Source organism: Talpa occidentalis, unplaced genomic scaffold (assembly GCF_014898055.3).
Source record: "Talpa occidentalis isolate TD23 unplaced genomic scaffold, MPIMG_talOcc4v2.1 talOcc4.14, whole genome shotgun sequence".
Lineage (NCBI taxonomy): Eukaryota > Metazoa > Chordata > Mammalia > Eulipotyphla > Talpidae > Talpa > Talpa occidentalis.
This window is the reverse complement of record NW_023601433.1, coordinates 50,039,536-50,064,284: the sequence shown is the minus strand read 5'-3', so window position 1 is coordinate 50,064,284 and position 24,749 is coordinate 50,039,536. Positions and strand designations below refer to the sequence as shown.

General features: G+C 38.7%; 1 protein-coding gene across 6 annotated transcripts in view; it reads right to left on the bottom strand.

The window, feature by feature from the left end:
• Positions 1-4,482: 4,482 nt before the first annotated feature.
• Positions 4,483-24,749, bottom strand: part of ZNF438 (zinc finger protein 438) — a 99,904-nt gene continuing 79,637 nt past the window's right edge. For all 6 annotated transcript variants that reach the window (XM_037510492.2, XM_037510495.2, XM_037510497.2 and 3 more), the window contains exons 4-5: positions 7,541-9,350; positions 4,483-5,371 (exon numbers count right to left, since the gene is read on the bottom strand). In XM_037510492.2, coding sequence (XP_037366389.1) covers positions 4,756-5,371; positions 7,541-9,350 — 2,426 coding nt within the window. In that variant the 3' untranslated portion in view covers positions 4,483-4,755. The remainder of the gene's footprint in view (positions 5,372-7,540; positions 9,351-24,749) is intronic.

Below are 24,749 nucleotides of genomic sequence, written 5' to 3'. Positions count from 1 at the left end.
TAGCTTGACACGGTACTTCTGCCTTTCACGGTACTTCCCCCACTCTACCCTTCAAGAAAGAACACTATTCAAAATACAGTCTTCTCGGAAAATTTAAATCTCCTTGGTTGTAACCGTGGTCTGAAAGGCTGGGAATAAATGTCTTATAAAAATTTAACTGTACTTTGATTAGCCTAGGGAAAGGCAGTGTTTTAGTTTCCTGAGAACACACTCTTTTAAATATTACTTCCAGGTACAGCCATAGCTTTGGGGTGGTTATGCAGCTCATGTTTGAGCCACTTGGATCTCTTCTCTGATCAAATTTTTTTGTAATGACATCTGCATTACAACTCGAGTTAATCAGGTTAAGTCCACTGCTCTGTTTCTGTAATGCCTGTGGAGCACAGGGTAGTCTTTGCACCTAGGAAGATATTAAATTCAATTTTTTTGCTGAATGATCCATTATAATGCTATTGGCTTGCAATTTTGTTTATGGAACATCAAGATGGCAAGTATCACCATTCTATCATAGGTAAATTCTTTACTGCTAAGCTGACTACAGGGTAGGAGGCAATTATGAAGATGGGAGTAAATTTCATTATAAAAAAACCCAAATCTCTTGAGCTTCACATCAAAATTTATAATCTTTAGTCCTCTTTTGGTTTTCACACTTGATTTTCTTCAATAGTTGGCAATTTTTGTTAGGGTTGGGCAACACACTGAGACATTGTCACACTTCAGAGTACGGAAAATATGATGTTCTACTAATGTCTGCATACAAAACGCAGATTTAAAATATGCTTGCAAAACTATGGTTATAATTTTATTATGGGGTAACATTGACCAAATGAGATTCAATAAATATTTCACTTCCAAAAGGAACATTCTTGAAGAGGTGACTATAGTTAGTATATTGGATTGAAGTACAAGCCTAGGAAAGCTGCTGATTGTCTAATGTCTGGGAAGTCGGTATAAAGTTGAAGTTAAAAACCTTTTCTGCTAAATCCCAGTTCATCTTTACCAGAGCACTTTTTCTCAGGAGCTCAGTGAAAAGGGGAGACTATAAAATATACCTAACAAAGCATGTCAGCAGCTTGAATGAAGCAAACCAGTCCAGATCTGAGAATCCTAATAAATAAATGAAGTTGAGCATTTATTGCCAACAACCATGTCACTCGGGCCACAGAAAACTGGAGCCGTGCAGCTGGGAGATGGGAGTGTGCAGCCAGAGAAGGCAATGGAACGCACCCAGGTTTGATTATTTATGGCGTGCTGATGAAGAGACAACTTTCCTTATGAGGAACAGCTTAACAGAGGAAAAGTCAAGCTAAACCAGGAAGAGGTCCAGAGAAAGAGAAACAAAAGGGGATATGAATAAAAATGACAGCTAATAAAACAATACAAATCTAAAATGCTGTAACTTTCAGAAATAATTTAGGGTCAAAAGCAAAGAAAAAAAATGCCTAGTTTTACTGGCTTTGGGGTAAATTTCCAAGAAGCAAAAGACATTAAACAAAATGAATGTGCTGAATTTAAGACCAAATTTGCCTTCGTGCCTTCCTACCTGTAAGATTGGCTGCTCCAAAAGCTGGATTTATTCATAAAAAGGGATGTGGTGATTTTGTGTGTACTTGGCTAATGCATCCATTTTCCATAAATGCCTACTGTGCACTATTCCATGTCAGATGTTATGTGCTGAATGAAGAGGCTGCCCTCATGAGGCTTAATCTATTGTGGGAAGTAGGTGAGTCCATTGTCAAGTCCAGGATGCTACAGTGAGTTCTGTGACAACAGCTGGATAAGGTCTGGAGAAGGGAAAGCAGGGGCAGACTGAAGGAGGAAGACAAAGTTCAATGTGGAAGCTAGAATAGAAATTGAGTGAATTTTGTTTTTTTACTGATTGAATAGACACTTACCATCCCATCCAAACCCCAGTTTGATTAAAAATTATACTTTTTATGCAAAGGTACAAATTTCTATGGTCATAAGTAGTTTCATCCTTAAATTCTGCACTTGCAGTCTACCTGAGCTGTTTATAATTATTTTTCAGGGCCTCCCCTGGTGGCACAGCGGTGAGCGCTGGGCTGTGAAGCTGCCCGCAGCCTCTGCAGCACCAGTTCGATCCTGGCCGCCGGTGAGGGTCCCACATGGGGCGCAGACCTCTCCTGCTGTGCCCGCTGCACCCCTCAGCAGTGTATTTCATCGGTCTGCCTGTTCTGTTCCCCGCTCTGGCTCTAGTGAATTCTCTCACCTTTCCGTGCTTCTGACTGCACCCAGTCCTTGTATAAATAAATAAATAAATAAATCTTTAAAAAATTATTTTTCAATGGTATAACACACCTCTTCTTCCATGTCTGACCAAAAGCATAAGTACCAGCTATCCAAGTGTGTCAGATATTTTATTTGTGTCTCAATGACTCTTCGCAACAATGCTCTGATGTAGGATCATCACACTGATTTTAAAGATGGTGGATGGAGCTATAGAAAGGTAATTTTCTCAGCATCACACGGAGTAAACATCATAGCGCTTTCTTCTACAACTCACTGCTTTTGGGTTAAATTAGGTTGGGAATATGCCAACAATACATTTACACCCATGAAAGGTTTATCAATTAAAACCCACTGGTTTATCAATTTGAGTTGTTCCCAAATTCACTTTCATTTAATTACTCTCTCTTTTCTTTACCTCCCCAATAGAAGTCCTGCTTTCTACCATTCTTGCTAAAGAAACACTACTCTCAAGAGTCAGAAACTCCTTATCTAGATGGCATTGGGGCTGTTCCCATTGTAATTTAGAGGTGCTTCTAGCTGAGACCTGTAACAAGCATTCTATTTGAATGAATCCATATACACAGGCATCTACAGAGGCTCCTCTGCACCGCACGCTTCCTTCTCTCTTAAAACAAGTATTCTTAAAGATGAGTGCACCTCCCTCACTACCCTCACAAACAGATCAATGACCTGATAAGGGGATCTAGCCAGGGCATTTAATCAGGAGCCAATCACATTTCTGCTTTCTGTCCCATTCCTAATTTCTCTTCTTCCCAGGGACTATCTAAGCCTTTGCTGCAATACTATGTGGTTATTAAACATTGGTCACAGATGGATGTTGCCACAACCTTGGGAGGCTTCAGGCTTTTCTTTATGTGCTGGTTGGATGTGTTCTGCTCCCACACCTTTGTTTCCATTTGTAGCCCAGACCCATACCTCTGTCCTTGGCCAACTGGCCAGTATTTTAAAAATACTGCTCATTATCTAAGGACAGGGTAGCCTGTGAATTATATTATAGTTTATAGAATTCAAGTCTCAAGGTTTGAATTCATATAGTATTCTTGGTGGATGTCATTGTTTAATGTCCTCAAGACCAATAGTCCAAAAACAAACTAGGTACTGCACAGAAAGGGAAAGCTATTTCATTACTAACCCAATTCTAAATTTTAAACATTAGAGATCTGATATTCTCTCTTTGAAACCAAGGAGAGCATGCTCAGTTGATAAACCACAGCAAAATCTTTCAGCAGTTTTCTATCTGTTAATTCTCAAACTTATAAATCCACTTGCAAAAAGTCAAGGAATTGAGCTTCCCCTTTTTTCCTATACTATTTGAGCCAAATTATGCCTATGACCACTTGCTTTTAAAACTAGACATTTAAAAAAATTATCTACCCAAAGGACACAAAACAATAATTCATATGGATACCTGCACCACTATGTTCATTGCAGCACTATTTACAATAGGTAAGATACGGAAACAATCAAAATGCCCAAAAATAGATGGCTGGATCAAGATGATGTGGTACATATACACAATAGAATACTATTCCAGCAATCAAAAATGATAAACTCATGCCATTTGCAGCAACATGGATGGAGCTGGAAGGGATTATGCTCAGTGAAATAAGCCAGAAGGAAAAAGAAAAATATCAGATGGCTTCCTTTATAGGAGGAATGTAGCAGTACCAAATAAGGGACCAGGGAAAATAATTGTAATAAATTAAAAACCAAAATTAACAGGCACTTATTAATCAGAGACACTCAACAGGGGAGGGGGAGGGATCAAAACAGGGGAGGGAATGTGTTCTTATACAGGGACTATGGTGATGGTGCAAGGGTGATGGGAATTTTGCGGGAACTATACCTGAAAAGAGAAAACATGCATTGTATTAAAAAAAAGATGTAAAATACATATAAAATAAAATAAAAAATATTTAAGACCCATATCAGCTTACTAGAATTTAATTCCTCCTCTGCTTAGGTAACTTTAATGTAGAAAAATGTTCTGATGACTCCTGGGCCAACAAGGCCAGTCACATGCACAGTATTTCAGGAAAAGTGCCCAAACTTCCTCTAAGAAAATGACTTTGAGACTGAAAGGTTTGTCACCTGGAAATATCATTTGTCAATCTACATACACAGAAAATATTTGAACAAATATACAGGTACATTCAAACACACGTGCTTTTTTTTTTTTTTTTTTTTTACTGAAAAACACATCCTCTACATTTCAATTTCCAAATTTTGATTTTATTTACTCTGAAATAAAGTCTAAGACATTAACAGTTATAGAATTTTAAAATTAATCTGCATACGGTTAGAAAAATATGCATTAAGGACATACATATTTCTTAAGAAAATAAAACTATGTACAAAAATCATTTCTGCTTACCAATCCTGATCTTATCTAGTGAGATTTTTATAATTAAACACCACCCAAACCTCAAAGTTTTGAGAGAAAAGGCAACAGCAAAGTCCTTGAACCTCTCTGGCCCCAGTGTTTCATTTTTCAAATCCATTGGAAAGCTCAATCACTCCTTGGATGGAGAGTGCATTTAAGATTGTCCAAAGTTTGGGAGGGTCTTCACATTTGTGTTGTTGTTCCCAGTGCACAAGGAGTTCTTCTTTCCTTCTCAATGTCTGTGCGCAGAGGATACAATTAAAGCCAGAATGGGACTGTAGGGGGCCAGTTTGGGGGCTGGGACATTCAGGGCCCTGGGGGTCTTCTCTTGGCTCACTTCGCGCTGGCTGGGCTCCGTCATCTTTCATGAGTATTTCCACATCATTCTGATGATGAAGGTAGAGTTGCCTTTTCAGCCTAGGAAATGTGTGTAAATCCTCACCTGAGGGGCAATGCTTTTCCTGCTTTATTCTCTCAGGACACTGTTTCCAGTGAGAATCAGTCTGTTTAACCAGTTCTTCTGGAGTGCCTCTGCTTCCTGGTAAGAGCCCTTCTTGTAGTCTACCCTGAATTTCTTCTCCATGAACATAAAGTAAATGAAACTTTATTTCAGCAAAAGACTGAGCAGTGACCTGACAGCGGCCACATTTGATTTGTAATTTGACTTCACCTGCCTGGTTTAAGAGGAGGTCTTCTTCCAGGCATGACTTGTTTTCCCTGAGAAGAGGGAAAACAGTCTATATAAGATTTATGGAAAGACATAATAAGAATTTTTCCTTTTAGCTCTTTGTCTCCAGGGATCTAAAGACACCCACTGATGAGAAATACAAATGCCGGGGTACACAGGCAGACCTTCAGCAAAGGCCACTGTGAACACCAATGGTACTCTTACTTGGGGCCACATTTTCAAGCTCCCAGGGCCCATTCAGTAAACAAGTGTTTCTTTCATGCACCTCCCCAGGAGTGCTAACTACCACAGGAGCAGTTGTAATCAATACCAGAGTCAGGTAGTGTAAGTGAGGTGCTTGGGTCAGCTGAAGGTAACCACCCTCCCACCCCCAGCTCTCCCTGACCATGAGCAGCGAATGCAATTTGGAAGTTTTACTGAAAATCAACATGTACTATAGGAAAACACTGGAAAAATGAGGTTTCTTTAGAGTCTGTAATGCACATTAGTAGAAAGCACAGATATCTAAAAGGGGACAGAAATCCCTAAAGAAAAACAGGGGGGCCTCCCTGGTGGTGCAAGGGGTTAAGCACCGCACTATGAAGCAATCCGCAGCCTCTGCAGCATGAGTTCGATCCTCGGCCGGCCAGGGAGCAACCCACAAGGGGCAGCAGACCTCTCCTGCCTCACCTGCTGCTCCCCTTAGCAGTGTACTTTGGTCAGTCTTCCTGTTCTGCTCCCCACTCTGTCTCTGGTGAATCCTCTCAACCCCCCGCATCTCTGGTCTGTGCCCCAGCTTCCCAGCTCTTGTATGGATAAATAAATCTTTGAAAAAAAGAAAAACAGGGAAACTACAGAAAGCTAGAAAGAAATGGGACAGGCATACCTTATTTTGAGTGAACATGACAGATTAAGTAGAAATGGAATGTAAGTATTTAGAAAAATTAGGACAATTAAGAATAATGAAGGGTAGCAGAGTGCTAGAAAATTTTCACGGAGATAAGGAAAAATCATCTCAATGAAGATGATTTCCACTTTCTGTGGAAAGTGGACAACAGAGGGAGTTTCGTGGTTTACTTTTCGCCTTAAGACCCGTCTAACTGGCTCTTTGTGTGTGTGTGTGTGTTTTAATTTAACTTAGTATCATTGTTTTACATCCTTGTTATTATTTTGAAAGTAAAGGATTTCTCCCCTCAGGTTTCACCGTTATCTTCCACCACCAAAGCACTCGAAATCCTTTACCAAAGTTCACTGTGCTTGCCTCTCTCCCCGCCCCCACTTTACCCCTCCTCGCTACCCAGAAGTTATCACTTATACGTGGAATATGGGGCCTCCCTGGTGGTGCAAGGGGCTAAGCACCCCACCATGGGGCAATCCGCAGCCTCTGCAGCATGAGTTTGATCCCTAGCCAGGGAGATTCCCACATGGCGCAGCAGACCTCTCCTGTCTTGCCCGCTGCTCCCCTCAGAGGCGTATTTTGGTCAATTTGCCTGTTCTGTTCCCCAGCATCTCTGGCCTGTACCCCAGCTCTTGAATGCATAAATAAATATTTAAAAAAATAAAGCTTTTTCCTTTTATACGTGGAACATGAAGAAACCAACCAGAGCCAGTCAAAAACAAACATCAAAACCAACCCCTTAAAGCTGAACATAGAGCTGAAGCATGTTTACGACAACTGGAAGCAGTACCTGCTAAGGGACTGACACGAGAAAAAGTTCATCTGCCCTAATGGGAAAAATCAAGCAAATGTGGAGAGTCGGGTCAGGAACCTTAGGTCTGGTCAATGTAGGAGGCCCACACTGAGGCCCCACCATGAGTCATGCTATGCTCTGGGGCAAATGATGCTATTTAGATTAACATTCTGTGCACGACTTTGAGGGGAAATTACTTGTAAAGATTATAAGAAACTAAACACAGTATTTACCACGTCATATTTCAGATGCAAAAAATAATCTCTCACCCTATAGTCCCCACCATACCATGACTGGCATTTGCGCCCCCGGTTTACAGGAGTTAGGGCACTTAAAAATCATGACTGATCAGAAACCAAACAGAAACGAGATCTTTCTTCACAGAACTAGCAAGGAGAGGCAGGTACCTTATGAAATCTTTATCTATCAGAAGTTTTTATGAATTTGTTTTTCTGAACATAACATCCTACCCTGTCTTCCAAATCCAAATAGATTATCTCCCCAGGCTTCCCTCTTGTTGGCACTCACCTCTCCATTGACCCTTCCATCCCTCTGGCATTCACGTCTCTGTTCCTTGGCATGTCCCCTAACTGCAGTTCACTTGGGGAAGGCTCGGTGCTGATGACAACCCTGTGCACTTCTTTTAGATGGCCAATATAGACTCTGATGTGACCAAACACTTTTGCACAAAATTCACAGCACATGAGTTTCTTCAGACGGTTTTCACTGTGATGGAGTTTCATGTGTGTGCTCAGGCTGCCAGAATGCACATATGCTTTGCGACAAATCCGACAACTGTAAGGCCGTCTGTTAGTGTGTGTATTCATGTGATCTCGAAGGTGCTGTTTGAATTGGAAGATGTGGTTACAGAACTGACATCTGTGCCAAGGCTTCTTAATGCCAGAGAATCCATTTCTGAATGCACAGCTGGATTTAGGGGAAGGGCTGCCATCCGGCTTATAGTCAAGATTTTTAGGAGTGAGTAAGTTGCTTAACAAAAGGCCTTGCCCTAGACTGTCTGGTGTTTGGGGCTGCAACGTAGCTGCAGGAGAAGCCAGAGCAGACATGACAAGTATAGGTTTAGGCATAATGCTGCGGTATTTTTTCATAGCCCCAGGTTTTGGGTCTCTGGATTCTTGGGTATTATTTTTCAATCTGTCATTTTCTCTGCCCTTATTGATGATGTATTTTCTCCTTTTCCCCTGATATGTCAAAATTTCATCTGGAATCTTTCGTTTTCTTCCTCTTCTCTTTGTTGCCCCCCTGCTCAGTTTCGTTTTGTGATTTACATCTTGTTTGGTGACTGGACAAAAGGGACTTTCACAGGGACTCTGCTCGGACACCTGTAGAACAGGTATCTTGCCAACCACTTTGGTGGCTGCATTAAAGCCTTCTGTGACAGAGGATGTCTTATCACAGTCTGTCCGGAGTTCAGATAAAGAAAAATCTGAATTGTTAACATCTGATTCACTTTTGCAAACCTCTGCTGTTTTCACTCTTGAGTAGGGCAAGATTGGCAGTTTACCTTTGGGGATCAATTGAATTCCACTGCCCAAAACTGCTGGGGATAAGTTGGTCACAGATTTTGCAAGATGAGTGTGTTCTTTGAATTTTTCACTGGCAACAGCAGAAGGTTTACTGGATATCTTTTTGCTTGCAGAGTTTGCTTTCCCAGAAATCTTTGTGAAGCCCTGTTTCGCAGAAGGTTCCCCTGGTAGGGACAATGTTGGGCTGGCAGTAGAGTTCAACACTCCCTGGCCTTGGGTCACTAGAGGTGGAGAGTGTCCATGGCTACCTCTGTCGGTTAGCACAGTAGAGCCCACACTGGCTGGGGTGTGGTCTAGGGATGGCATTTGCTCAGATGGGCTGGGTTGATGTGGAGGTTCAGGGCGATCAGGTGGGGAGGCGGACATTTGGGTTTGAGAAGGAGGTTTGCTGCAGCCACTTTCAGGGGAGTTCAGAATGGGTTTCTTTCTTGATCCTTTGTTGAGTTGGGGGGGCTGGTATCGTGGAATAGGCAGTTTAAGGTTTTCAGGCAGGGGCATTATGGGTTTCTGGAATGGCTGAGCTGAGGCTACGTGTGGCAAAGCAACAAGAGAAAAAGTTCCCTCCTGTCCAGCCACTTGCATCAGAGCGTAATTCTGGGTGGGCATCCCTAAGGGTGTGGAATTGATGGAGGGTCCTGGGTTCCCCTGATCACAGAATGATGGTGAATGGCATGACAACACTCTGGATGCTGGGACTTTGGGCACAATTTTTGGTGCAATGGTCCTAAAGTGACTTTTATTCTGCAAACCTTTCCCACTCAGATTTGTTCCAGAAGGGATGTTTGGTTCACCTGCAAAGACAATATAATATAAAAAGTCATTATTGAGTAACTGGCTTATTTTTGAGAGTGCAAATAAGCATCATATCATTTACTCTGCCTAAAATGCCTTCCTAGGCCCAGCTCTACCCTCTGGGAAACTCCTGTCCTTCAAGACCCAGTTGATGGTACTCTTGCCCACCTTCCACAAGGACTGATAATTATTATCCTCTATGGTTCCATAACCCCAGTTAAGCTATTTATCACTTTTTGTAATAATTTTTCTGTTTGTGTGTCTCAACTACTAAACAGAGTTTTTTAAGTGCTGGGACTCTGTCCTTCTCACATTCATAATTTGCAAGTCAGTCCTCTTCCTTCACCTAATTCTGATTCACTGCTACAGACCAGAGCAGCCCATTCTCCTTTTCTGACTGCCTGAGCTGCAAACTCTCCTCTGGCCACCTGCTCTAGTTTATTCTACTGTGTATTTTTCTTATTTTACATACGTGTCTTGTTTTCCCTATTAAACTTTTAAGTTTTGTAAGATGAAGCCTATATTTGATTCATCTTGATATTTTCCACTCTGTCTTTGGTGTGAGACAAATGTTTCTTATATTAAATTCATTTTTCATTCCATTTCAGGATACATCATTTGACCCATTGGCAGTGCAATTTGTTTTGCACACTGGATGAATTCCAGACTGAATGCTAGCTTTGTTGCTGTTTCCTCATGTGACTTGTGAATTTCTTCTCACACCTTTCAAACTGTTTATGTGTGCTTTTGCAATTAAATCACCAGTATTAAAAAAGCTGATGTGACACCTTAAAAAATGTCGAAGAAAAACAAAAAGATAAAAAGTTACAAGATGCAGAGACAAAAAATATATGAATCACACAAAAAGCAGTTTTGAGGACATTGACAGGAACAATTTTAACTGACAGAATAACACTTTATACTCTAGGTTTATTAGGCTGACCAAAGGCCAATTACCGCAACTCTAAGAGAATAATCAAGGAAACATTTGATGCACTACTTCCAAGGACAGAATCATTGATTTTATTCCATGAAGTTTCAAAGGTTAAAAGGGCTACCTGCAGAAAAGTTTCCCATTACTAAGTACCTCATATTGGTCAAATTGTACTTCCTCTCACATTTACTAGAGACTTACGCTATTCCAGAACTGGCCATTGTAGGCAAACAATCCTTTCTGGAACCTTTGGGGCCAGAAAGGATTTGGAATGTACACTTTCACATTTTAGAAAAGCAGTAACATGAATATACCAAAAAGTTACATACTCCCAACAGTCTGCAGAACATCCATGATTGAACCTATTACCACTTCCATAGCAAAAGACAAGCATATTCACAACAAAGGGGACAAAACTAATATTATTAAGTAGGTTTAATTCAGTTTACTTTTTGCCTCTGAATGACTTTTGGTACTCAGATTTTGTGTTTTCAGAGCTTTTTAAATTTTGAAGTAGTGAGTAAGGGATTAGAGAACCATTTGTTTACGGGATAACAAGGACACAAAGATGAACAGATTTAATTTCTGCTTTCAGTAGCAGCTAGCAAGCTAGTGAAACATACAATTAAAAAAAATCAAAAATCAACCTTAATTTTAAGGTCTAAAGTTAGTGAAGTACATGCAATTTGCAGCAACATGGATGGAGCTGGAAGGGATCATGCTCAGTGAAATAAGGCAGAAAGAAAAAGAAAAATACCGGATGGTCTCACTCATAGCAGGAATCTAAAAAACTTAAATAAGGGATCAGGAAAATGAATAACTATAAGAAAGTGAAAATCAAAATCAACAAACAACTATGAACCAGAGACACTCTATGGGGGTGGGGGGCGGGAGGGGAGGGATTGGGGTCAAAATAAGGGGGTTGCAATTGTATGGGGAATATAAAAATGAAATTTATTAAAAAAATAAAGTTAGTGAAGTAATAATTATAATAGTAAACTGATTCTTTCGGCAAAAATGATATTTTGCAAATAGGTCACATTCACATAGTAAGTGACAAATAGATATAAGGATGAAATGCATACTGATCAATGTATTTTAAAAGTAATTACTGGTTGGTGAAGAAAATGTATGTTAAAAACATATTTCACATGGTAGCTCACATTAGAGTAAAAAGGAAAAAGAATAGAGCTATATAGCCTAGAGAAATCAGATAAGGATGATTAAGTAATCTGTTGGTTTCTTTTTTAGTTTTACTACCTTGAATTGATTAGTCCGTCACCTTGCAATAGTCACCTAAATAAATCTGCCATACTTGTTTGTTCTTCCTACATAATTTTATTCATTTTAAATTTTATTTTCATAGCTTTTTAATAAAAATGTCTTTCATGTTAAGTCTCATCTTTTTGTCTTTTGGGAAGTATGAGAAGTACCGAAGTAAATTGTAAGTAAATGTATTAGGATTGAAAGAGTTCAGAGAATGTCTAAAATTATTGATGACATCTTTTGGTTGCCCAGAGACAAAATTTATTAAATAATTACATTAACAAGAAGAATGGTCTTTGCATCTACATAACAATTGGGGGTGAGAAAGGGAGAGAAAACTCTGGGTCTTTTATATCTAGTACACATGCTGATTGATTGTGCAGAAAATATCTATAGCAGGAACTAGAAGAAAGCCTTTTGTCCTTATTCAGTGATAAACCCTCTTGAAACAACATGTGACTATAATATATCACAACATGAGGCACAGCACCTTAGTCATCTGCTCAAAACTGTTCAAATGCTGTTCATCCCACAGGCAAAGCCAATGGCCATCCAGCTTCCAGGAGCCACTGTCTCCCTCTACTTGCTGCCCTCCAGCTATGGTGGCCTCTGTGGCCACAGTGCTTCTGCGGAGCCTTTGTACATGCTGCTCTCGCTGTCTACACACTCTTTCTCTGGATAAATCCCCAGAACTAGCTACACCACCTCCCTCAGTTTAGTTCAAATGCCCACTTCCCAGTGAGCTTTCCCTGACAACCTATTTAAAACAATCATTTTGATCTCTTTACTCCTCTTTCTTTCCTGCTTTAATTTTCTCCAGCACATCTGCTTCATCTTATGGATGACATTATGGTCCCCTGTGTTCCTTTCACTGGAGCAGATTCCTGGAGGGTAGGGAATTTGTGTTTTTAAGACCTAAAGCAGTATTGGGCATGTAGTAGCAATTTAACATTATTTATTGAATTTCTAAGTGATAATAAAGTAACCAATGGCTGAAATAATTTACAAAGTGAGTCTATTCTCTCAAAGGAGACTAGCATTAGGGGTGCCTTTGGGGTTCAGGCACTGGGGGAACAAAGTGGTCAGGATGGGATGGATGCTTATTTTCCACTGAATACTCTTTATGCTGGGCACATAGGAGGTACTTATATGTATATATTGGTTGAATGACTGAAAGGAAAATGGAAGTTTCCCTATTTGTATCTGAATCTGTTTTTAAAATGGGTATTTTTGAGAATATTCATGATGGGTAAGTGTCTATGCAACTTTAGATTATACACAGAAAGTGTTTAAGTTTTTTTTCAGGTTATTTCCTTGCCTACTTAATTTCAAGAATTGCTAAACATAAGGGATATAATCGCATAATATGACAGGCTGTGCATAACTACACCCAAAGGTAAATATTGAGAACTATGTAGCTCATTACTTCCAAAGGACAATTGGAATTCTGAGAATTATTTCCCCAAACACTTGGATCTTTGGAAAAAACAAAATAATTGCAATAAAAGTCAGTTATCTTGTCTTTTTTTTTCTTTTTCATTCCTTTTTTAAATTAATTATTGAGGTAATTGGTTTACAACATTGTGTATGTTTTAGGAATACAGATACATACCTCTCCAAACATACATTACCACACCAGAGCTACCACCAAAATGCCAATAACCCTCTAGCACAGTCCATGGGATACCGTCCAGCCTTATCTCCCACCCATCTGGCCCTTCGATAGTTTCAGTTCTGCTTTCAGAATCCAAGGGTTTCTTTTGGTTTATTCATTAATTTTGGTTTTTATATATTCTGTGAGTGAAATCATCCAATATTTATCTATCTCCTTCTAGCTTATTTTGCTCAGCATAATTCCCTCAAGAAAATTAAAGCTAGATCTACTACATGATCCAGCAATTCTACTTCTAGGTATCCAAGTATTAAAACACTAATTTGAAAAGCTATATGCATGCCTATGTGCGCTGCAGCAATATTCACACTAGCCAACGCAGGGAACAACCCATGTGCCTGAAGGCAGACAACGGGATAAAGAATATGTGGTATATAGACACATGGAATACTACTCAGGAATAAAAACAAATCTTGCCATTTGTGACGACATGGATTTTTTTTTTTTTTTAAAGTAGCTAAACAGGAGTCCTTAGAGAAACTGAAAATGCTTCTGAATCATATAAATGTTACCTCAAAACAAAAATGAAACTATACCAAAAATTAAATTATGCTTATTTCAAAACAGTAACTTTTATTTTATACTTTTGTGTTTTCCAAATCCTTTTTTTTACAATGTGGTATGTTTTTATAGCTAGAAAAAATTTAAAAATAAAATGCTCAAATAAGAAATAAATATTTTTCTTTTGGATCAAATAATAAAACCACTAAGATAGTATGATTTAGGAAGTCATTCTTGGCAATGTAAGTACAACAGTGGTTTAATCCACTGCACATTTACAAGGTCACACAGATGGTGTGATCTAAAACCCCTCACCTGTCACCTACTAAATTACAGATCTTATAGAAGTGTGCACTAAATAATGAGAAGTAGAGATTTCCACTAACATTAATAATTTCTGGAAATCCTGCGAAATTACCCATAACACAGTTAAAGAGACTCAGAGGACTCTCAGGCACTAAACATGAACTTTTATTAACTGAAAACATTAAAGGTTAACTCAGTAAAATTAATTTTGCACAATTACACAACATGAATACTTAATACTAAGATTTTAAATGTGGGCTGTTTTTAATATGTGAGGCATATTAAGTATAACTGTTTTGAAAAGTGACATTTGCATTTGTTGAGAAATTGATCTAACTGTGCATTAAAGGACACTAGGAGGTCTTTATTATGGTCTAGGTCTTTTAAGTCAGCATTTACAAAAATTTTGTCAAAGATACTACTGTTCCTTTTATAGATTAAGAGTTGAAGAAGTCAAGCAACATGCTTAGGCCCATAGAACCCAGACGTGTCCCATTCCAATCTGAAGCAATGTCTTCCTCCCTTTTTCTCCCCTTAAAAGGGGAAAATTAGTCGAAGTGGTCTTAACTACAAAATATAGTATGAACTCTGAATTTTAAGAAGGAAAAAAAAACCCAGAAAATATGAAACAGAAATAATCCTGTCATATCCCAAAACTACTTGTAGGAAAGGAAAATTAATAGCCATTTGAAGGTAAAAGCAGATTTTTAAAGTTGAATTTGTCATTTTAATATCCATAGGATTCTTAAAAGTCCAGTAAGGGTGCCAGATATTTGTTTGGAAAATGTCCAATGTAGGTCCTGTTCCTCTTCCTACATCACAACCAAAGAATTTGATCTGACAGGTATCAATTGCATGTTAGAGGGGTGTATATATTGGGGGGAGGGGATTAGAGGCAAGGGAGAACGTGGGCTCAAGAGTATCAAGGGCCAGCATCGAATCCAGTTCAATCAAAGTGTTTCCACAGCACAGCCAACAAGACAATATTAAGGAACAACTTCATGGGGTGAGTGATTGTCTAGAGCTGCAAACAACTTCCTTCCTGATTTCCACCAGCAGAACCAAGGCCTGCTTTGTTGCTTCTGAACCATGTTGTACCCGCTCATCCTTCATTTGGTTTGTTTGGGCACAGTTCCATTACTCCATCTGCGGGGACCCACACACATCTATTGCTAAGACTATAGTAGGGAATAGGCGGAGAAAAACAGGAGTTTCCCTGATCCTGAAACAGGCTCCCTGGATCTAGGCTCTGAACAAAAGTGTCACCAAGATTTAGTCACTAAAGAGCCAAAAAACTTTTAGGTACTGTTTAGGTTGTGATTTTATTAAACTGAGAAACTCAATTTTATTTATTGGCAACCCTGTTCTCCCTACTACTTGACTTTCAAATAATAAATTCCAGTTGGGGTTCAAACTGTTTTCCAAGATGGTCTCTGGTTAAAATGAATATGGTAAAACTTGGAGAAGTCAGAGATAAAAGAAATGCCTAATAACACAAGGGAGTGCAATTTAATTTTGTTGAAAAACCTATAAACACATTTAGCAATTGCCTACCCTCTCCCCAAGGTACTGTCCAGGCTCTGGAGCAACAGAGTCAACTGGAATTTATTGAGCATTAACTGTAGAGAGCACCCTGTAAAACGTGCTGGCAGTAGGCACAAGTGCTCTTTTGTTTCTAAGGACTTAAATGCTAAATATAATTTCTAGTTCACGTATTTGTAACATTACCTATAGTCATATCTCAGACCCAAATTTCAGGAAGTTTGACACTTATACAAAGGAAATAAGCACATTCCTATTTGAATCTTTTATTCCGAGTCTAGTCTTCTCCATTCTCCATACACACATATCCTGCTCGCCAAACTTTGGTCTTAGCGAACTCCCTCCAGTCTCCTCCTGTAAAGACACCATGATATCCTGGTTTTACACCTCACCTTGCACTTAGCAAACACCTTTCAGAGGCTGTCTTGCCAAACAATGAATCCATTGCCTAATATAGTGGAAAGAGAATTCTTACCTTCTGAGTATGGGAGTTTCTTGTAATTCCCAGCATTTATCAATACTGTTTCCTTAACGTTATTCCAATGGTAAGAAATATTTCATGACAAGGAATATTCAGGTACTACATAAAATACTTTACATGCATTATCTAATTAAACTGAGATGGACAGTAACCTGAGTTAAGAATTACTGCTAATTTCATTTTACAGATAGAGATTTTCAGCTGGTAAGTACAGGAATCATACTCTGGCCAATCTGAATCCAAGGATTCTTTCTATCACTACATGCTGACTAAGTTATTACACATGGTTATGGTTACCCATGATAGTTTCTAGTGAAAAGATCCTGGGTTTGGGAGTTGAGAAAGACAGAGTTTCAAATCTTGGTTCTATTCCCTGGCTTGGGCTATGTCATTCTATAAGCCTACCTGTTCTCATTCCTGAAACAGGTATAATGGTATCTTGTTGCAAAGGTCACTATCAGGATTAAATAGGGGGAGGGAAATAACCATTAAGATGCCACAGTAATGCCTACCACATGTTAGATGTTCAGTAGGTATCAGTGTTCCACTTACTGTTGGCAAAAAAGTGTGAGGTCAGGCCTCCCTTGTGGTGCAAGGTGTTAAGCACTGCACTATGAAGCAATCCACAGCCTCTGCAGCACGAGTTCAATGCCCGGCTGGCCAGGGAGCAACCCACATGGTGCAGCAGACCTCTCCTGTCTCGCCTGCTGCTCCCTCAGCAGTGTATTTCAGTGAGTCTGCCTGTTCTGTTCCCCTCTCTGTCTCTAGTGAACCCATCTCTGGCCTGTACCCCAGTTCTTGTATGCATAAATAAATAGATCTTAAAAAAAAAAAAAAGGTATGAGATCCCTGACATTTATCTTTGGGGAGGGGAGGGGTAATGTGAATCCAAATCATATTGCGAACTGTATGGAAGTAGTTCTGAATCTAAATTGCTGCTTTTTTTTTTTTAAGATTTATTTATTTATACAAGCACTGGGTACAGTCAGAAGCGCGGGAGGGTGAGAGAATTCACCAGAGCCAGAGCAGGGAGCAGAACAGACAGAGTGACGAAATACACTGCTGAGGGGAGCAGTGGGAGGCAGGAGAGGTCTGTGTGCCATGTGGGACCCTCGCCCAGCGACTGGGGATCGAACCGGTGCTGTAAAGGTTGCGGGCAGCTTCTCAGCCCAGCGCTCAACCACTGTGCCACCAGGGGAGGCCCTCACATTACCTGATTTTAAACTACACTATTATAAAGCAACAGTAATTAAGAAAATATGCTTATGCAATAAAATTAGACACATGGATCAATGAATCAGAATTGAAAGCCCAGAAATAAATTCATGTTTATATCAATAGTTAATTCATGATAACGATGCCATGGTCACACAATGTGCAGCTCATCATTAGCCAAATGGTGTTGGGAAAACTGGACATTCTTATGTAAGAGAATAAAGTTGCATTACTTTTTAATTCCATGTACAAAAATAAATTCAGATGGATTAAAGAATTAGATATAAGATTTGCAACAATAAAACATGTAGAAGAAAACTGGTGATTTGTTTCATAACAATAATAAAGATGTTTTTATTGGAGACCTGATGGCTATGGCAAGGGAAATAAAAGCAAAAATAAACAATTGAGATTGCTTTAAGTTAAAAAGCTTTTATACAGTTAAAAGTAATGTAAGAAAATTAAAAAGACATCCCATGGAATAAGAGAAAATTACACAACCAATAAGGGATTAATATTCAAGATATAAAAAACATATTTACCAATAATAAAACAATGCAATTAATAAGTGGATAGCAGATTTGAATAGACAATTCACCAAAGAGGATATCCAGAAGGCTAGCAGACATGTGGGAAAATGTTTATCATTGCTGTTCATAAGGGAGATGCAGGTTAAATCATGAGATATCATCTCATACCCATGACATTAGCATATATTAAAAGGACCCTCAACAAGTGCTGGAGATGATGGGGAGAAAGAGAAACCCCACTGATGGTGAGAATATACACTGATGCAGCCATTTTAGAAAGCAATCTGGATTTACCTTAGAAAACTGAAAATGGAAATAGCCTATGACCCAGCAAATCCACTTGTGGGCATCCATCCAAAAAACATAACATCATCTACTCAAAAAATTGTATGTTCTTTAATGTTTACCACAGCATTACTTACAATAACCAGGATGTGAAAATAACCTAAATGCACACTGACAGAAGATTAGATTAAGAAGATGTGTTATAGCCACACAATGGAGTATTATTCAGCCATATGTAAAAATGAAATGTTGCCATTCACAGCAAAAAGGAAGGAAATTGAGGGAATTATTTACAGTAAAGAATGTATGGCGAAGACAAATATTGGACATGTACAGAGTAGATGATCTGACTAAGCAAAATACTTTAAAAAATGACATTAATAAAGTGAGGCTTCTGAGGTTAAGAGGTAGGCAGGAAGGAGTAAGGATCACAGGGGTATAAGGGATGGTGATGGGGATAAATTAGGAAAAATTGCTAATTTTAGCCTAAGCACTATAGGATGGCTTGGTGGCCTAGAAATTATTATATCCACTAATGAACTTATTACTATCTACCAATTATTGAAAAACAATCCACATACTTCCAAATAAATGAAACAAAAAATAAATAAAATGAGAAAGAGAAATCCAAACATTTTATTTTTAAGAATAAATCTCCTTCATAAAGTGGACTACACTTATATTTTTTCCTCAGAAAAACAGTCAGTCAAAACAAAACAAAATAAAAAAAAAGGACAACAGGCCCACAATGGAGTGACTTATACTAATTCTTATGCCACCAAAGGGAGATTTAAATTAATTACAATTTGGTCTCTCCCAACATGAACTCTAATCAGGAAGTACCAGTCAGGTAATCTGTCTGTCATCCCTAAAAGAAAGTGACCTTATTACAATCCACTTTTTGCCAATATAACTTCCATGTTCCCTCTCCTCACTACAAATTTATTTCATTTTGTACAGCTACTTGGAGCTCTTTCCTATTTGCTAGACGAAATACTGACGAATTCACTGAATAAAGCCAATGAGACCTTCAAAGTTCACTTAGTTGAATTTTTTTGAACATAACTTATTCTTTTCAGACCATATAATTAATGCCGCAAATACAAAGAAAATTTAAAAAGCTTTATCATTTAAAATACATTTTAATAATTTTCTATTTCAGTGAATTTCCCCTTCATGTTAATTAAGCCCAGTTTTATCAGACCTTACTCCTGGGAGAAACTGTTTTTGATTTCAAGTGCTTCTGATGAAAAATGGCTGAAATTTGTATGAAATAATTTTATTTTTAATACATTTATAAAAATAAAAGTTATTTTTGTGGCAAAAATTTATAACATGCACAAAATTTTATTCATTATTACAAAATACTCAAGTTTGTGCCCTCACCCAAGTTTAAGAATGACTGAGTGGCATAAAAATTTGACTAAGAGGTAATGATCTTTTAGGAACACAAAGCAAGAAAAATGAAAACTTATGAAATGTTTTAATAACCCCATTCTCCCATCATCTTTTTTGTTGTTACTATTACTAGAATTGGTAATATCCTACTGAGTCACACAGATGAAATTTAGAAGATATTGATAGCTGAATGTCATTAAGGTAAAAGCAGCAAATCACTTCATTTGATATCCCATCATCCATAACAATATCTCTGCAGAATGTCTTTCTAGGAGATTCTAACATTTTCTGATTCAGAAGTTTCTCAACAGGACTGGTGAGCACAAAAACATCTCCTGCAAAAGAGTTTTTAGTAAACCTCACAAATACCTTGTACCATGAAACAAATTAAAAATGGGAGGCCCTCCCCGGTGGCGCAGCGGGTTGAGTGCCATGCTGTGAAGCTGTCCGCAGCCTCTGCAGTGCAGGTTTGATCCCGGCCGGCCGGCGAGAATCCCACATGGTGTGGCGGACCTCTCCTGTTGCACCCGCTGTTCCCCTCAGCAGTGTATTTCTATTGTCTGCCTGTTCTGCTCCCTGCTCTGCCTCTGGTGAATCCTCTCACCCTCCCACGCCTCTGGCCTATACCCCAGCTCTTGTATAAAAATAAATAAATCTTAAAAAAAAGAAATGGGAGGCCCTTTGCTGCTTCAGGGTGGGTTGAGATCCCAGCAACATGCCCTTTGACCCAATGCCCTCCCAGGTAACCAGGCCCAGAGCCACTGCTTTGGGGTAGGATGAGGTCTCAGTGACATGCCCCTAGGCCCAGCACCCTCCCAGCCATCCTGACCACCTAAACAAAGTATAGAAGTACTTCAAGAGCAGCCCTAGTATCAACCCATAAGGCCCTAGCAGTTGTTCCTACCACCTGGTAAAATGCCCAAAACAGTATGAGAGAAGGACCCACACACAACAGAAGCTCCAAGGACAGTTGAGCAGAATAAAAGATAACATTGGGGAGAAAAAAAAATTACAAATTGCCAAGCAAATATTCAGGAGAACTATATACCACAGAGAAAAAACAAATCTCCAGAACCCAACCACAAAGATATGGAAGAGTTTTTATTCCATTAAGATACAGAATTCAAAATTGCCATAATCAAGAAAATCAAAGAAATGGAACAATACAAAGAAACCAGTTCAGAGATATTAAAAAAAAAAAAAAAACTCAGAAAAGCAAATGAATGCTATGAGAAACACAATCAATGAACAATAAATCAGAAAGGAGACCCAAAACTGGTTCTTTGAAAAAGTGAAAAGAATAGACTGATTTTAGCCAGGTTCACTAAGAAAAAAAGAAAAAAAAAGTCTCAAATAAGTAGGATAAACAATGAAAGAGGAGAAGTTACAACAGACACTGCAAAATTCAGCGGACAGTAAGAGATACTATGAACATTTATATGCAAACAAGTTCAACAACCTAGGTGAGATAGACAGATTCCTAGAATTGTACAATCATCCAAGACTAAATAGGAGAAATAGGAAACCTGAACAAACCAATCACAAGCAAGGAGATTGAAACAGTTATCACAACTCTCCCCAAAAATACAAGTCCAGGACCAGATGGTACCACAAAGGAGTTCTACGAAACTTTCAAAGTTGAGGTAATACCTATCCTGCACAAACTCTTCAAAAAACTGATAAAGAAGGAATATTCCTAAACATACTTTATGAGGCCAACATTACACAAATACCAAAACCAAACAAAGACAAGACAAGGAAAAAAAAAAACTATAAACCAATTTCCATAATGAAAACAGATGCAAAAATCCCTTGAAATCTTAACAATCTGAATCCAACAATGTATTTAAAAGATCATACATGATGACAATACTAGGAATGCAAGGATGGCTCAGCATCTGAAAATGAATGCAGTTTACCACATCAATAAAAAGACAAATAAAAACCATATGATCATTTCAATAGTTGCTGAGAAAGCATTTGTTAAAATTCAGGATTCATTTATGATGAAAACCCTTAAAAAAGTGGAGATGAACGGAACATACTCAAAATAATAAAAACCATGTATAACAAACACACAGCTAGAATCATTTTCAATGGTGGAAAAATGAAAGCCTTTCCACTAAGATCTGGTATAAGATAGATCTTACCTGTATTCAACATAGATTTAGAAATCCCAGCTAGAGCAATTAGGCAAGAGAAAGCTAAAGGAATCCATACTGGGAAAGAAGAAATAATGCTGTGATTATTTACAGATGATATGATAATACACAAAGGGAACCCCAAAGACTCCAGAGAAAAACTTATTAAACAATAAACCAGGTCAGCGAAGTGGCAGGACACAAAATCAACACACAAAAATCAGTTGCCCTTTTTTTATGAAAACAATGAGCTAGAAAAGAAGAAATTAAGACAGCTATCCCATGTTACACTTATAGGAAGAATATAGGGGAACCAAATACGGGATCAGAGAAAAAATAATAACAGTAAAAAACAAATAAAAATAAACAGGCAACTATAAATCAGAAACACTCTGCCAGGAAGGGGGAGGGAAAGGGATCAAAACAAAGGCGGAAAGAGCACAAGGGACTACGGTGATGATGCACAGGTGAATTGGTGGTGGGAATTCTATGGGGACTACAGCTGAGAAGAGAAAGCAAATGCTGTACAAAAATGAACAATGATGTAAAATAAATAAATAAACAAACAAATAAATAAAAATTTTAAAAAAGAAATCTATCCCATTTACAATCTCACCAAAAGAAAATTTAAATAATTGGGGGAAAAAAAAAACTAACAAAGGAGGTGAAGAACCTATACAAGGAAAACTGTAAAATATTGTTGAAAGCAACAGAAAACACAAAGAAATGGAAAGATATTCTCCACTCCTGGATAGGAAGAATCAACATTGTCTAAATGGCCATTATACCCAAAGTAGCTTACACATTCATTGCAATCTCAAAAAACCATTCAGTGGTATTATTTAAAGATGGAGCACATATTACTAAAATTCATATGGAACCACAAAAGACCTCAAATAGCCTATGGTCTCATAACTAAAAAGGGGAAGAATGGTGGTATCACATCTCCAGGCTTCAAACTATAATACAAAGCCATAATAAGTAAAACAGCATGATATTAGAACAAAAACAGACACACAGACCGATGAAACAGAATTTAGAGCCCAGAAATAAAACCACGCATTTGTGGACAATTTATCTACATAAAAGGAGCAAAAAATATATAATGGAACAAGAAAATCATCTTCAACAAATGGTGATGGGAAAACTGAAATGCCACATGTAAAAGAATAAAACTAGACCACCATATCCCACCATATACAAAAATCAACTTAAAATGGATAAAAGACTTGGATTTAAGACCTGAAACCATAAAATATATAGAGGAAAACATAGGCAAAATATTTCATGACATAGGCTTTGTGGATTTGTCTCCAATAAGAGGAACAAAAGAGAATATAAACAAATGGGACTATACTGAGCTATAAAGCTTCTACACAGTTAAAGAAACTATCACTAAACAAAAAGATAACCTACTGCATGGGAGAAAATATTTGCACACCATACATCTTGACAAGGGGCTGAGATCCAAGATGTACAAAGAACTTGAAAAACTCAACAAGAAGAAAACAAATTACCTAATAAAAAAAACAGGCAGGAGAACTAAACAGATACTTCCTGAAGAAGACATACAGATGGCCAACAGGTACACAGAAAAATATTTAAATATTACTTATCAACACGGACTGCAAATCAAAGCCACAAGGAGATACCATCTCACACCTGTGATAATGTCCCATAAAGTTAATGTCAATTTTCTCACTAGTCTTCAGTTTTGGAGAATACAGGCAATTACATTAAAATACATTATGTTAATAATAAGCTTCTTATTTTAAAGAGAATTCACAATGAGGTTACTGAAGAACATTAGTATTGAATGAAAAACCTGAAAGAACTTCTAAATTCCTCAAGTGGCAAATCCTGCCCCTTTAGTAAACTTAGTAAAACATCAGTGGTATGGTGTGTAAGGTGAATGTGGGGTATTTCTCCTTTTGGGGGTCTCTCAGGGAAAACAAGACACATTTCCTTACATATAACAGAGCAAAGGTCTGGCTATAGTTCTTGGAACTCTCTCTCAGTAGAATAAGAAAAAAGCAGAACAAAATTTTAGTGTCATTAAACTCTGATCCTCACATGTCATTAAACTCTGATCCTCAATTTTTTAAAATTGTGTGATAAAGTGGTTCATACTCATAGTACTCACATGGCATACTAAAGTATAATGGTTGCCTTGAAAAAGAGCACTTCTGCATTGTTTGAGTTGCAAAACTGAACTAGCTGCTTTTTTTCATGAACACCATTTTTACTTAAAAGAACATCTGAAAGACACCATTTTTACTTGAAAGAACATATTCAGACTTGGGTATTTGGCAGATATTTTCTCAAAAGTGAATGAATGGAGCTTGTCACTACAAAAAATACAAAAACAACAAAGGACATCTGACATCATCTGTTGCCAATGATAAAAATCATTCTTTCAGGTGGCAATTAGAATTTTAGAAAAGTTACATCTGAGCGGAGCAACATGGCGGCGAGGAGACGCTGCGAGTAAGATCTCCCATTAAAAAAAGTTAATAGGGAGGAAAAGCGGCAGGTCCCAGTGAGAACTGGGACAGGGAACATAAACGGACGATTCCAGCAAACTACCCGAAGAAGAAAGTTGCCATAAAAGAGGACTAGAAGGGAGGAAAGCGCAGAACCCTGCTCCCCTCCCCCACCCACAGAGTCGGCACTCTCCGACCAGCAGAGAGGAGGGAAACAACAAACCAAAACGACCAACAAGAACAAACTATGCAGCAAGCGGGACTGTGAGTGGAAAGGAACTATTGCAGCCACCACACCCCGTGAACGGGAGCTGTGGAGAACCCTGCAGGATTCGCCGCGGCGGTGAGGGAACGGCTCCCAGTGCCATTAGAGAAGAACAAAGAGACTCTGAAGGAGACCTGCACACAGCCCCGGGCCAGCCAGTAAGCTTGCTCGGAAAAGCGGCGCGCTTGGCGCGCTTGGCGCGCTTGAAAAGCAAACGTGGATCGGGTCGCGGCTGCCCAGGTCCCTGCGCCTGCGACCTAGGCTTGCGGGGAGACGTGCGGAGGCCCTCACGGGGGTGAAAGTCCCTCACTGAGTAAGCAGGAACCAGGCGCCCAGGCACGGGAGCGGGGTGCAAAAGGCGCCATTCCCATGCCACTGA